At 44.5% G+C, this 13346-nt stretch overlaps 1 protein-coding gene across 3 annotated transcripts in view; it reads left to right on the plus strand.

Annotated features, from left to right (window-relative positions):
* Positions 1-13346, plus strand: part of IL18R1 (interleukin 18 receptor 1) — a 20677-nt gene continuing 7331 nt past the window's right edge. The window contains exons 1-9 of one of the 3 annotated variants that reach the window (XM_079972784.1): positions 1-474; positions 715-792; positions 915-1012; positions 1799-1887; positions 4310-4538; positions 8175-8352; positions 9118-9268; positions 11126-11191; positions 12243-12387. In XM_079972784.1, the coding sequence (XP_079828910.1) occupies positions 1830-1887; positions 4310-4538; positions 8175-8352; positions 9118-9268; positions 11126-11191; positions 12243-12387 (827 nt within the window). In that variant the 5' untranslated portion in view covers positions 1-474; positions 715-792; positions 915-1012; positions 1799-1829. Of the gene's footprint in view, positions 475-614; positions 793-914; positions 1013-1798; positions 1888-4309; positions 4539-8174; positions 8353-9117; positions 9269-11125; positions 11192-12242; positions 12388-13346 lie in introns of those variants that run through there. The other 2 variants (XM_079972786.1, XM_079972785.1) reach the window with 2 other exon arrangements.

The raw sequence follows: 13346 nt of genomic DNA on the forward strand, positions 1-13346 counted from the left end.
CGCTTCTCTTTGCATTGCAGCAGCAGCAGTTGAACCTGTCGTCCTGGGAATTTCCTCGCTTCGCAGGGCAACCCGAATACTTTCCTTAGCGTGTAACCAGCTGCGGTTGCTGCGCACACGCGCACGCATCTGGGTCACAGGGCGGGACTTCCAAGCAAGCCTAAACCTCAACACTGCCGCCTCTTCTTTTTTTAAAAAAAAGAAGAACCCCCCCCCCCAAAGATTTAGGACCCGATCCTTTCTTTTCCCTCTTCCGCCTTGATCACGGAGCCCCCTGCCGGCTTGCATCGCCTAGATACGCAAATCAACGGTTTGGAGGAGAATCAACCGTTTCTCCCTTTGCTGCTGGGGTTTTGTTTTTTGTTGCTATGTCTGCCTTCCAAGCGACGCGCTAAGTTTTCGGTAGGAAGGAGCTGGCCGCGTCTCCCTCGTTCACTCCCCATTCTCCAGTCCGGCTTGGTTCCCGCAAGGTAAGTAGTTCTCGCCGGGACGATTCCCCCCCTCTTGCAATCTCGGTTAGGTGGTCGCGCAAGTGGTAGTAGCTGATGTGTTGTGCGTTTTGCAATCAAAATGCTGTGCAATCCTGTACAGTTTTGAGTTTTTTTTTGGGGGGGGGGAGGTGGGAATTAAGACCCATTGAAATCTGCTGTCCCAATCCTAAACATGCTTACCCATTGCGCTCAGTAGGACTTTTCTTCTGCTTAAACAGGAAAGATTTGCATTGCTGTTGCTTCAAGACAACTTGCTAATTTGAGCATTTCTCCTGATTGTGCTTTTGCACAAAGTTTCCAGGTAGGTTACAAGGCTCCTGATATTTACTGAGTGTTTATTTTCTCTCAATTTTTTTTGCGGGGAAATGATATGTTGTGTCAACTGGGATAGAGGGCAGTGTGTTGAGATTTCTCTTTTTTCAGACAAATCCTCTTCAATTGAGCAGCCTGATTTTGCTGCTCTCTCCTCGACGCTCACTCACAAAACAGCGAGACCGTCTGAAAGCAGCCCAAGTTAGCAGGTAGAGGGGCTAAGGGTACTTCTAGACTGTTGCTGTCGTGTCCTGGGATCCAGGCACATCTTTGCAAATTACAGTATATCTAATTCTGCATGGTTCCTTGTTTTATTCCCTCCCCCCCTTTCCATCAAGGAGCTCGGAGTGCAATTTTCCACCTCCCCATTTCATCCTCAAATCAATCATGTGAGGTAGATTAGGCTCAGAGACAGTGACTGGCCCAAAGTTACCCATTGAGCTTCGCGGCTGAGTGGGGTTTTGAACCCTGGTCTCCCAGGTCCCTAGTCCAACACTCTAACCACTGCACCGCACTGCCTGTGTGTGGACATTGATATGACAGAAGATGGGAGGATGTAACTTTTGCGGCATGGAAAATTATTTAGCTTAAAGTGGGAGAATAATGAGTGGGCATTGTTAAAAACCCTCAGTGTAGATACACTTGATGCTTAGTATTTCAGCTTTAGGACCCAGCTGGCTTCCAGGTCAGTGGGCTTAATCTCTAAAGTCTAGAAGGCATATCTAGAATGTGATAGTAATTCACAGTATTCAGCAAAATCATTAAGCCATGAGCAATACGAAATGAGCCATACCCAAATACCCAAATATGCAAATATTTCCTTTTTTTATGTAGTAATAACTTTCCCGTTTTTTTTAAACCCTCCAGTTATAGTTGTTTCTCATATTACTCATATCCTTAGATTAAAACCTCTACTGACGAATCAGACGGCCTGCAAATCCAGACTCTGCTTTTTAAAATCAAAGCCTCTAGCTTTTACTTTTCTTTTTTTTCAGAAAAGAAGGTGCAACTCAAATTAATTTTGAAATGTATGTTGGAAATCTGTCTGTTCTCCTGCTGATGATTCTTAGCAGTGCCAGCCTAGGTAAGTATAACTCAATTTTTCCTCTCTTTAAACAAGGTTTAGCAAGCCACACACACACACACACACACACACACACACATAGTATAGAAGATAAGTCACTGTTTTTGGATCTTCATATAAAGCTCCCCAGAAACATTTCTAGACGTTAATTAAAAACAACAACTGTAAATGCAAAGTGGTTACTCAGTAATCTCACTGTCCTTCAGTGTGTTGGTTCTATTATTGGTAAATGTCATTTTCACTGAAAGCACATATTTTTATTTCTCAGGAATTACAGTGTGGGGTGTGATACTTAGAGCAGAATCCTTGAAATAAGTGGATTTAAATAACTTGAAGTCAATGGGTTTCTTTGGGTATGACTAACCTTTGATACTGAGTTGTGTGCGCTTGTCCCTCCAACCACCCTGCGTAGTTGAAACTTTATTTTTAAAAAACCTTGTATCCCACCCATCGTCCAAGGATCTTCTGGACAGCGTTCAACAATATATAAACCAATAAATAAATAAATGATGCAGTAAAGTAAAACCAATTTCCGTAAGCTATCTACTTCTACATAAAGATGCCCTATGAAAAAGGCAATGATTAGAACAGTGTTTCCCAAAGTTGGGTCTCCAGCTGTTTTCAGACTACAATTCCCAACATCCCTGACCACTGGTCTTGCTAGCTAGGGACGATGGGAGTTGTAGCCCAAAACCAGCTAGAGACCCAACTTTGGGAGCTACCGATGAGAAGATGCCTAAAGAGTTTTGGCACCAACCCAACCCTCTTGGGGCAATGGATTCCACAACTGTGAGGTTGTTACCAAGAAGTCCCTCTGGTGTGTTAGAGACCTCCTGGGCCTGGGCCTACCAGCTGGCCCTCCCAAGTAGGTCTCAAGCCATGGACAGGTTGATATATGGAGAAGTGGGTCCCTCTGGTATTTGGGAGTTTATTACCAGTGGTATTAGCAGTTTAGGGAGTTACATGTCAGGGCCAAAACCTTGAACTGGGTTTGGTAGTTAACTGGCAGCTAGCACAGATCTTTGAGGATTGGTGCCATGAAGTCTTGAAACATCAGACCCAACGTGACTCTGGTGGCTACATTTTGCGCTAGCTGCAAATTCTGAACCCTCTTCAAGGGCAGCCCCTCGTAGCGTGCATTGCATTGCAGTAGCTAAACCGGAGGTTATATGAGTGTGGATCACAGTAACCAGGCTACCCCTGTAATTTGTGTACATCAGTAGATCTGCTGTCCATGCCTGCTGTCCCTCTCTTCTTGCATAGAAATAGCCACGACTATCTTCCCATGCTCCTAAGTTAGAAAACACTCTAAGGCCTCACTCAAGAGCTGTCTCTTTCCCCAGCTGTTCCTTATCTGGCTCATCTCCCAGCTACTATTTATCAGCAGGCCCAGCTGTCCAGGGCCTGATCCTTCATGCAGGAAGGAAGCCTAGGGAGCAGTGGATCGGTCCCTAGTGGTCCTTTGTAAGTGATGAACCAGCCTTATCTGGCAAGAGAGACTGCATAGACTTCCAGGGACAAGGTGGAATTTAGGTAAAAGGTAGCCCAGTCAAAGGCGACTCTGGGGTTATGGCACCCATCTCACTTTCAGGCCGAGGGAGCCGGTGTTTGTTCACAGACAGCTTTCCGGGTCGTGTGGGTAGCATGACTAAACCGCTTCTGGCACAACGGAACACCGTGACGTAAGCTAGAGCGCATGGAAACGCCATTTACCTTCCCACCGCAGCAGTACCTATTTATCTACTTGCACTGGCATGCTTTCGAACTGCTAGGTTGGCAGGAGATGGGACAGAGCAACAGGCGCTCACCCCGTTGTGGGGATTTGAACCGCCGACCTTCTGATTGACAAGCCCAAGAGGCTCAGTGGTTTAGACCACAGTGCCACTTGCATCCCTACCTGCAGACTATGAAGCTATTCTTTCAGGGGAAGTGCAAGTGCATCTAGAACAGGTCACCTTCTACCTCCTGGATGTGGGTGCCACTGATTCACAGCACCTCTGTCCTGTTTATTGGTCCTCATGTAACCCATTACAACCTCCAAATACTGGTCAAGCACCTACACAGCTTCACCCCCCCTGCTAACCATATCTTCCGCACACTAGTGCATTTCCCCCCCTTCCTTAGAAGCTTCATGCTGCATTGCACAAACATGCAAGATATTGTGGATCCTCTACAAACAAAAACAGGGGCATGGACAGAGCTGCATTGCCATTGCCTTCTTGTTTTGTTTCAATAGTGCCAGCATACTCCGTTTCCTGTCTCAATAGTCAGGCCAAAGAGGTGGAACGACAGTCTGTGTTTCATGAAGCTAGGTCACATCAGGGCTAGTGTTAGCATAGCTCCAAGAATGAGATGTGCTCTTTTGCCCCCCTGTTTTCTAAGAAAGGCCACATTTATTTGTTTCTTTGTGTACACTTTGAAGGTCAGCTTTGCCCTATACGCTCGATCATTAACATTCCGGAAGGAGAATATTTTTCAATTTGCTGTCCCGGGGTGGAACAAGATAGAGGCTACGCTGTGCACTGGTATAAGGAAAGAGGAGGAGATTGGACATTGATTCAAGGAGACAACAGAACTGAGTTGAGCGGGACTTACTTGGAATTTTGGCCAGCTGTGCTGAATGACAGTGGAAACTATATGTGTAATTCCAGGTAGGTGGAATATGTACCAAGAGGAGTATATACAGAGATGTTTGGAGGCCTTGGCCTGTTTTGCCAGGTCTTCCTTTCATGTAAAGAAGATGTAAAAAGGTAAAGGGACCCCTGACCATTAGGTCCAGTCGTGGCCGACTCTGGGGTTGCAGCGCTCATCTCGCTTTATTGGCCGAGGGAGCCGGCGTACAGCTTCTGGGTCATGTCGCCAGCATGACTAAGCTGCTTCTGGCGAACCAGAGCAGTGCATGGAAACGCCGTTTACCTTCCCGCTGGAGTGGTACCTATTTATCTACTTGCACTTTGACATGCTTTCGAAGTGCTAGGTTGGCAGGAGCAGGGACTGAGCAACGGGAGCTCACCCCGTTGCGGGGATTCAAACCGCTGACTTTCTGATCGGCAAGTCCTAGGCTCTGTGGTTTAAGCCACAGCGCCACCTGCATCCCACAAAGACAGCAGTCCATATTTGCATAGGAAGCTGCCTTTCCTCTAGCTGGGTTTTCTCCCTGCTGTACCTGAAAACACCAGAGTTTGAACCTTCTCAGTGCTTTTTTTTTGGTGGTACTCTGTACCGGCACCTCCCCGCCTCCAAATCTTGCAATGACCCTTGTGGTCCCCTTCCATCTCTACGATTCTACTATTCCCTCTCCCACCCTCCCCACCCAGTTCCTAAGAAAAGGCTGGTTATGTAGAAAGGCAGGCATCAATGCTTTTATCCCCTTGCCCTTCCCAGCCCTGCTTTAGGGGTCCTCGGCTGTTGCACAAGCACACTGCCTTCCCACCCTTTAGCCGGAATGGAACAGTTTTTTTTTAACTGGTGCTGACAGTTCAGCAACATTGCTACTAGCTGTATCTTGGTGTGGTTTCAAAGCAGGAGTGAGACTTGCTACACTGTGAACATCAGTGAAAGGCAACAGTGTCAGGAGAGCCCTCACAGTGAGTTCCTTCACTTCCTTCTCAGTTAGTAAAGCACTAGCAGCTTCCCCTCTTCCGAAAGCGGGCCTTTTCCTGTTATGCATTCTGGATTGGGCAACTCTTTGAAGCAATATGTTTCCTGGATCATCAAGGGGATGACCCCGTTTGACCCTTAAGGTGAGCGTGGCAGAGACATGTGCTGCAAAATACAGGACTGAGAGCGTTGCAGATTGCTTATGTAGCACCTCTTTGGTGATCCACGTGCGACAGCAGCTGCATGGGTTCCAATAGAAGAGCTGGCTTCTGGCACTCACAAACCACACGAGGACTTTAGCGGTAAGAAGTGCCTGGAATGGTTGGATCCAGTACCAGAACTAATGCAGCACAGTTAGCTCCAGCAGGGGCCAAAGAGGCCCATGGCTGCTTCCAAACAAAGCTAAATGGGGATTTCTGGTTTAGTGCTACTCTCAATGCAAGAAGCGTCCATTTGGATGCCATTCTGCAACTAGTTACAGTGGTACCTCGGGTTACATACGCTTCAGGTTACAGACTCCGCTAACCCAGAAATAATGCTTCAGGTTAAGAACTTTGCTTCAGGATGAGAACAGAAATTGTGCTCCGGCGGCGTGGCAGCAGCAGGAGGCCCCATTAGCTAAAGTGGTGCTTCAGGTTAAGAACAGTTTCAGGTTAAGAACGGACCTCCGGAACGAATTAAGTACTTAACCCGAGGTACCACTGTATTTTATTTATTCATTTATATACCACTTAATGCCAAAATCGTCTCCTGTTAGTTCCCAACCTTTTTGCAATGGCAACCCACAAACCCAAATTTACATGGCATGGCGACCCATCAAGTTTATTGTGGCATGAATTTTAGATCTTATTTCTTTATTGCTCTGAGTTTTTGTGACTGATGCTCCCTCACCCAAATCCATACTGTGGAAAGTCCAGCTATCTCCCGTTGGTCCTGAATGTGCAGAGCAAACGATATTGATTTTGTACCACATACACACACTGATGATGTTGCTGCCTAGCAACAACACAGAACACTCTCCTGTGTGAATGATAGGACTTGAAAGCAAATAGATGCTATTGTCTAGGGTTGCTCTCAAGGGCTTGGGTGCCAGTCAAGAGAGGCATAAGTTTCCTTTCCAAAGTTCTTGGCCAATGAAAGCTGGGATGATGGTGCAGCAGTGACCAGAACATACTGAGGTTGAATCAGTCTAGGGAATCAGTCCAGGTCCAAACATAATCCAAATGCAGGGTCAATAATGAAGGGAGTCCAGGTGAGTTGCAGGAAGACTAAGGTGGAATCTCTACACACTTAAAAAACTGCTCTGGAAATGCATTTTGTAATAAAGCATTCTTAAAAATACACTGAATTTTCCATAAGGCTCACCATCACCATCTGGTGTCACATTGCATATTGCACTTAAAACACACTTAAAACATTTTGTTTGCAGCTGTATAGCTGAGTCCTAGGTCTGAGTTTAAGGAGCCAGAGACCTGGGTTGTTTTGAGCAACTGAAGGGCTCAAATGGGAGGCATCTTTGGCTACCCTTGCCTTATAGAAAATGCTTTATTTGGCCGTCTGGAGTCCCAGGTAATTTTCTCAGTGGCATCTATCAATTCAGTTTTCAGATGGCTTTTTTAAATCTAAAAATGACCCAGGAGCGAAAGTCAAGTTAGGTAACTGTTATCCAAAGATCTTGGGTTGGGCTGCTGCTTGTTGTTTTCTTCCTGCCCCCTTTACTGACACCTTGGCTCTTGTGGCTGTCGCAAATTAGGTCACAGAGACCTCACTCGAGTATGCGATTCTGTGCCTTGAGTGTTCCAGTTTGCAAACGTTCTTTGGAACCTGAATGTCCAACGTGGTTTACACGGCTTCCGATTGGCTGCAGGAGCTTCCGGAAGCCAATTGGAAGTTGTGCCTTGGTTTCCGAACATTTTGAACGGATTTCTGGAACGGATACCGTTTGACTTCCGAGGTACCACTGTATTGTGATAATGATGAGCTATCACAATCATTGCATTTTTATACCACCCTTCATCTGAAATTGCAGGACTGTTAACAACCTAATAACTCAAAATTACTACTACTACTACTACTATTCTTATTATTATAAAATAACAAATTTCCCACCCACCCCAAGACCTAATTTATGAATTATTTTGTTTGTTTTGGTTCATTGCTTTTGGTTTCCTACTTTCAATGGCCTAAATGCCTGATTTGTTCAGGAACTCTGCCCAAAAAACCATTTACAAATATGCAAATATGGTTTTGTCCTTGTGAGAGAACTGGGCTGCAAAAATGGCTTTTAATGTGTCATGGGTTCTAGGGCTGGCTCACCCACCCCATGAGGCATGATGGAGGGAGCAGAATCTGCAGGGGCAGCTGACCCAGCCTTCAAGGAATACATTTCTTGGAGCCCAGATCTGCCGCCTCCTTGGTGACCTCCCCAACTGCCACCTCTACAGCAGGTTCTTGGCAAATAGGAGGTGCTGCTGGTCTCCTCACACCCTTGTTCCTGATGTAGATCTTCACTCACCCCTTTTCGACTAGCCGGGGAGGGCCGCCATTTTGTGGTTTGCCTCAGGTGTTAAAATATGCCTTGGGCTGGCCTTGATGGGTTCACTCATGGAAGGAAAGCGGGATATAAATGTAAGAAAATATAGAAAGCCACCTTAACACACACACACACGCTTCTTCCTTCCTCTCAGCAATGGAAAACACAATCCAAAGAAATGGTCTTTGATTGTCCTCCAAAGAAGTAGAACAAGTTGCTTCAATGCCAACCACGTGTCATCTGCTATACATGGAATTCTTGGAAGAACCTATCAACTGAAATGCAATGATACATACCACAAGGCAACTGTTGCCAAGATAACATGGTACAAGGTATTTATTAACACAACATTCTATGGAAATTGAGTTCCTTTACCTTTTAAAAAATTAAATAATAATTAATATTTGTCGGGGGTGGGGCTGGAGGGCTGGAACGGATATGCGCTCCAAAATCCACCTATATCTGTAATCAATAAAGTTGTGGCCATTTCTTATCCAGTTTATTAATCACATCTTACATTTAGTCACTGCCTGGGAATTGGGGTAGGGTGGGGGTAGGGGTGGCACTGTTACTGGATCTGCAGCAAACAAACAAACAAACAAACTTTGTGGTGAGTTTCCCCTTCCTTTTCCAGAAAAAAAGCACTGCACACAACTAACTACAAGGTTGTGACAAAATATTTATCATGACAAGCAGTTTAGACTCAGGGGTCAGCAAACTTTTTCTGCAGGGGGCCAGTCCACTGTCCCTCAGACCTTGTGGGGGGCCGGAGTATATTTGGGGGGGGGGAATGAACAAATTCCTATGCCCCACAAATAACCCAGAGATGCATTTTAAATAAAAGGAGACATTCTACTCACGTAAAAACATGCTGATTCCTGGACCATCTGCAGGCCGGATTGAGAAGGCGATTTGGCCAGATTTGGCCCCCGGGCCTTAGGTTGCCTACCCATGGTTTCTTTAGAGCAAGATAATGAAGGCAGAATGGAAGGGAAGGGAATGGCTCACCACATTGTTTGCGTACTTGTTCATGTACTGTATTTTGAAATTTTATGTTGCTTCTAATACATCTTTTGGAACATCTCCACTTTAAACAGGACTGCAGGAAGCTCCCTCAAACAAAGGAGGAGTGGTCTATCGATGAGCTAACAGCGGGAGATTCTGGAAATTTCACATGCGTGAAGACATTTGTTCATGCAGGAAAGAGATACAATGCTACCAAAACAATAGGACTAACGGTGGAAGAAGGTGAGAGGCGGAGTGAAAAATAGGACGATAGTTTGCTTTGCATTAAAACCTCAGCACCTAGGACTTGCCGATTGCATGGTCGGCGGTTCGAATCCCCGCGGCGGGGTGCGCTCCCGTTGTTCGGTCCTAGCGCCTGCCAACCTAGCAGTTCAAAAGCACGTCAAAGAGCAAGTAGATAAATAGGTACTGCTTTATAGCGGGAAGGTAAACGGTGTTCCGTGTGCTGCGCTGGCTCGCCAGATGCAGCTTGTCACGCTGGCCACGTGACCCGGAAGTGTCTGCGGACAGCGCTGGCTTCCAGCCTATAGAGTGAGATGAGCGCACAACCCTAGAGTCTGGCAAGACTGGCCCGTACGGGCAGGGGTACCTTTACCTTTACCTAAACCCTTTAAATCTCAACTTACCCAGGAGCCCCTATACATATTAGCAGGTGTCAATTTTATGCCCATTTGTGGCACGTGGCTGTGCTCTGAATCTTTTAAGTGCTTAGCAATGCTGCTGTTTACTCAGTATTTGATTTTTAGGGTGTTTTTTTTAAAGACGTGATATGTGGATGCAGGCCTTACACAAGCACCTTCAGGTGTTATCCACATGAATGGGTCTCCCATGTGTAAAAACACCAAGGGAGCTGGGGCTCGCAGCTATAGTGGAGGCCATTTTGTGTGGATAATACATGGCAGGGGCCTACAATCTGACTAACGTTTGGTTTCTGGAGACCCTCTGCCTCCTCTCTGTAGGCTCAGCTGCCATCAACACTCTGTAGCAACACACGGCTAATAAAAAATGAGCAATAATCAATTATAATGTACTGTTTCACAATAAAAAATAGTATGTACGTGATGTTTCAAAGTACATTAAATCAAAATAGTAAGCGTAACCACTCACTATAACAGAACATCACAATTAAGGTCAGATACCTTTAAACAAGCGCATAGCGTTTAAGGTCCCATCGGTACATCAAATAACAAAGGATCACATATCAGTGTCTGCTGATCCTTTGTTATTTGATGTACCTGTAGGTAGACATTTTAATCGCTGATGAAGATTCATCTTCAAAACAGTACGTGTATCTGGAAAAACTGTTTTTCTGTTTTCTGCTGGAGCACCTACTTTTTTTGCAGGACATTGATTGACTGTTTAAAGGCATCTGGCCTTAATCGCTATGCGCTTGTTTATAAGCATCTGACTTTAATCACCATGTTCTGTTATAGTGACTGGTTATGCTTACTATTTTGATTTAACGTACAGTGGTACCTCTGGTTACAAACTTAATTCGTTCTGGAGGTCCATTCTTAACCTGAAACCATTCTTAACCTGAGGTACCACTTTAGCTAATGGGGCCTGTCACGCTGCTGCGTGATTTCTGTTCTCATCCTGAGGTAAATTTCTTAACCCGAGGTACTACTTCCGGGTTAGCAGAGTTTGTAACCCGAAGTGTTTGTAACCTGAGGTGTTTGTAACCCGAGGTACTACTGTACTTTGAAACATCACGTATGTACAATTTGTTATTGTGAAACACTACATTATTATTGATTATTGCTCATTCTTTATTAGCTGCATTTTGCTTCTGGTTGGTCTAGTTTTGTCTGTTCTGCAACACAGGGGATTTGCTTTGTTGCATCAACACTCTGTAAGCTGACAGGTTCCTATCAGGCACTTTTTGTCAACCCTGGATTTATGTGAATAATGATGATGATGATGATGATGATAATAATAATAATAATAATATTACTTTCAAATCATATAACAACAATTATAACAACAACATTATTTCACCCAATTTCAAATATGACAACATTAGACTGAACTGTTAGGGGAAAGGGTGGCTTATGTAACGTGCTGCTTTGCATCCCCCAGGTCTTGAGGAAATCACAAAGCCTGGGCTAATTGGATCCGAAAGTTATAACATCCTAACGGAAATAGGTACCTCTTCCTTTCTCTAAAATGAGAGAACATTTTCTAAGGCTAGTTGTGTAAGTGTGTGTGGTTTTATGGGCCGGTTGTGTGGCGTGCAAGTGAAGACAGCAGGCATTGCCACATTTGTCCCAAAATGTGTAGATGGGTAAGACATTACATCCTGAGATACACTGTGGTGACAGAGTAGATGTATTTCATGAACCTTGTGGACTGCCTATTGCATATTATGCATGCATGCATGTATTACAGGTAGAATTTTTTTACAAAATAAATTTAAAGTGACTTCTGTTGATTTGAAACACAAAACTGCCATAACATAAACAAACCATTATTATTTATTTACAATTCATTCATCACTTTGGTTGGCCCTGTAGAGTGCAAGTTTTCATAGCTGTTATCTGCACAAGAAGCTTATGGGAGACTTTTAACTGCATATTTAACCGAACAATGCATATCACTTCCATCTCTGTGGTAGATGGCAACCAACACCAGTTTCCTCATGAGGCAGTATCCTTCTGAAATCTTGAAAAAAACTTTAGCAAACACTCTTAAAACCTTAATATAGGACTACAAAATAATGGGAGTTGGAAGCAAAGCAACTGCTCCCAGGCCTTTGGGAAAGGGTGAGGATTTTAATGGAGCCATTCAGCTGGTATTGTTTATTGTCTGTTTTGATGCAGCCGGAGGACTCTTTACTTTTAAGGTGTGGGTTGTTAGTTATATTCAGAGTAGACCCATTGAATTCAGTGGACATGACAAACTTAAGTCCACTAATTTCAATGGGTCTGCTGTGAGCACAATGTGGTTGAACTTAAACCACTGTCATCAAGGAAACGCTGCTCTGAGTATGACTTAGCTAGATACCACCCTGTGGGGTTTTAGTTGTATAGTTTTAGGAATGTTTGTATTCCTGCCCTGGGCCTACATAGTGGAAGGTGGGCCAGAAATTTCACAAATAAATAAAAACAAATTAGGCAATCATTTCCGCTTTAATAACAATTGGGTGTATTTATTAAAGCCCCCCTAAATTATTAATTTTGAAACATGTTCTGCTTAGGTAAAAAGGAAATCCTCAACTGCACAGCTTTTTTAGGTTATTCTAACAATGTAGTTGGAGACTTTCTGCTTTATTGGTCACACCAAGATGACATGATAGGTCGCTGTGAGGACAACGACTTGCCATGTGAAATGGAATACCATTAGTAAGTAATGTTGGTAGAAAAATACTGTGTATCAATGTTTATATAGTGCAATCCTTGGCATTTTGGCATGTTGTGATTTCCTGTGCTCTCTGCCTTGCATTCTTACCTAACCAGCTAAAATAAAATATAACCATATGGCTTCTTTGTATGACAGACACAAACTGGTGTTTAATAGCCAGCCGTGTCCATGGCAGGATCTAGAATCAGTTTAGATTGAAAGCAGGACATTTACATGGATTGTTCCAGATTGACGAAAAACTACATTTTTGGTGCTACAAATGGGTTAGTGTGTAGCTAGCCTGAGCCTATGGGACGCAGGTGGTGCTGTGGGTTAAACCACAGAGCCTAGGACTTGCCGATCAGAAGATCGGCAGTTCGAATTCCCACGACGCGGTGAGCTTCCCGTTGCTCCATCCCTGCTCCTGCCAACCTAGCAGTTCGAAAGCACGTCAAAGTGCAAGTAGATAAATAGGTACTGCTCTGGCAGGAAGGTAAACGGCATTTCCATGCGTTGCTCTGGTTCACCAGAAGCGGCTTACTCATGCTGGCCACATGACCCAGAAGCTGTATGCCGGCTCCCTCGGCCAGCAAAGTGAGATGAACGCCGCAACCCCAGAGTCGGTCATGACTGGACCTAATGGCCAGGGGTCCCTTTACCTTTACCTTTAGCCTGAGCCTGGATTAAACCAAGTGTCTAGAGGATTGGGAAGGTGCATAACACAACAAAATTATCGCTTTCAATTTTGCGCTCTTCTCTGCAACTATCTGCCTATTTATGTTTATTGCATTCCTCTCACTGTCTCTTCCACCTTTCTTTAATGTTCATATTGTCTGCATTATCTGTGAACTGGTTTGGCATGTTATAGATTCCCCTCTGTCTTTGGATTGGATAAGGTACACTTCTTCTTTTTCCTTTTTCTTCTTATTCTTCTTTCAATAAATTTGTATACTGCTTGATT

Source organism: Podarcis cretensis (genome assembly GCF_951804945.1).
Source record: "Podarcis cretensis genome assembly, chromosome: 4".
In the NCBI taxonomy this organism is placed as follows: Eukaryota; Metazoa; Chordata; class Lepidosauria; order Squamata; family Lacertidae; genus Podarcis; species Podarcis cretensis.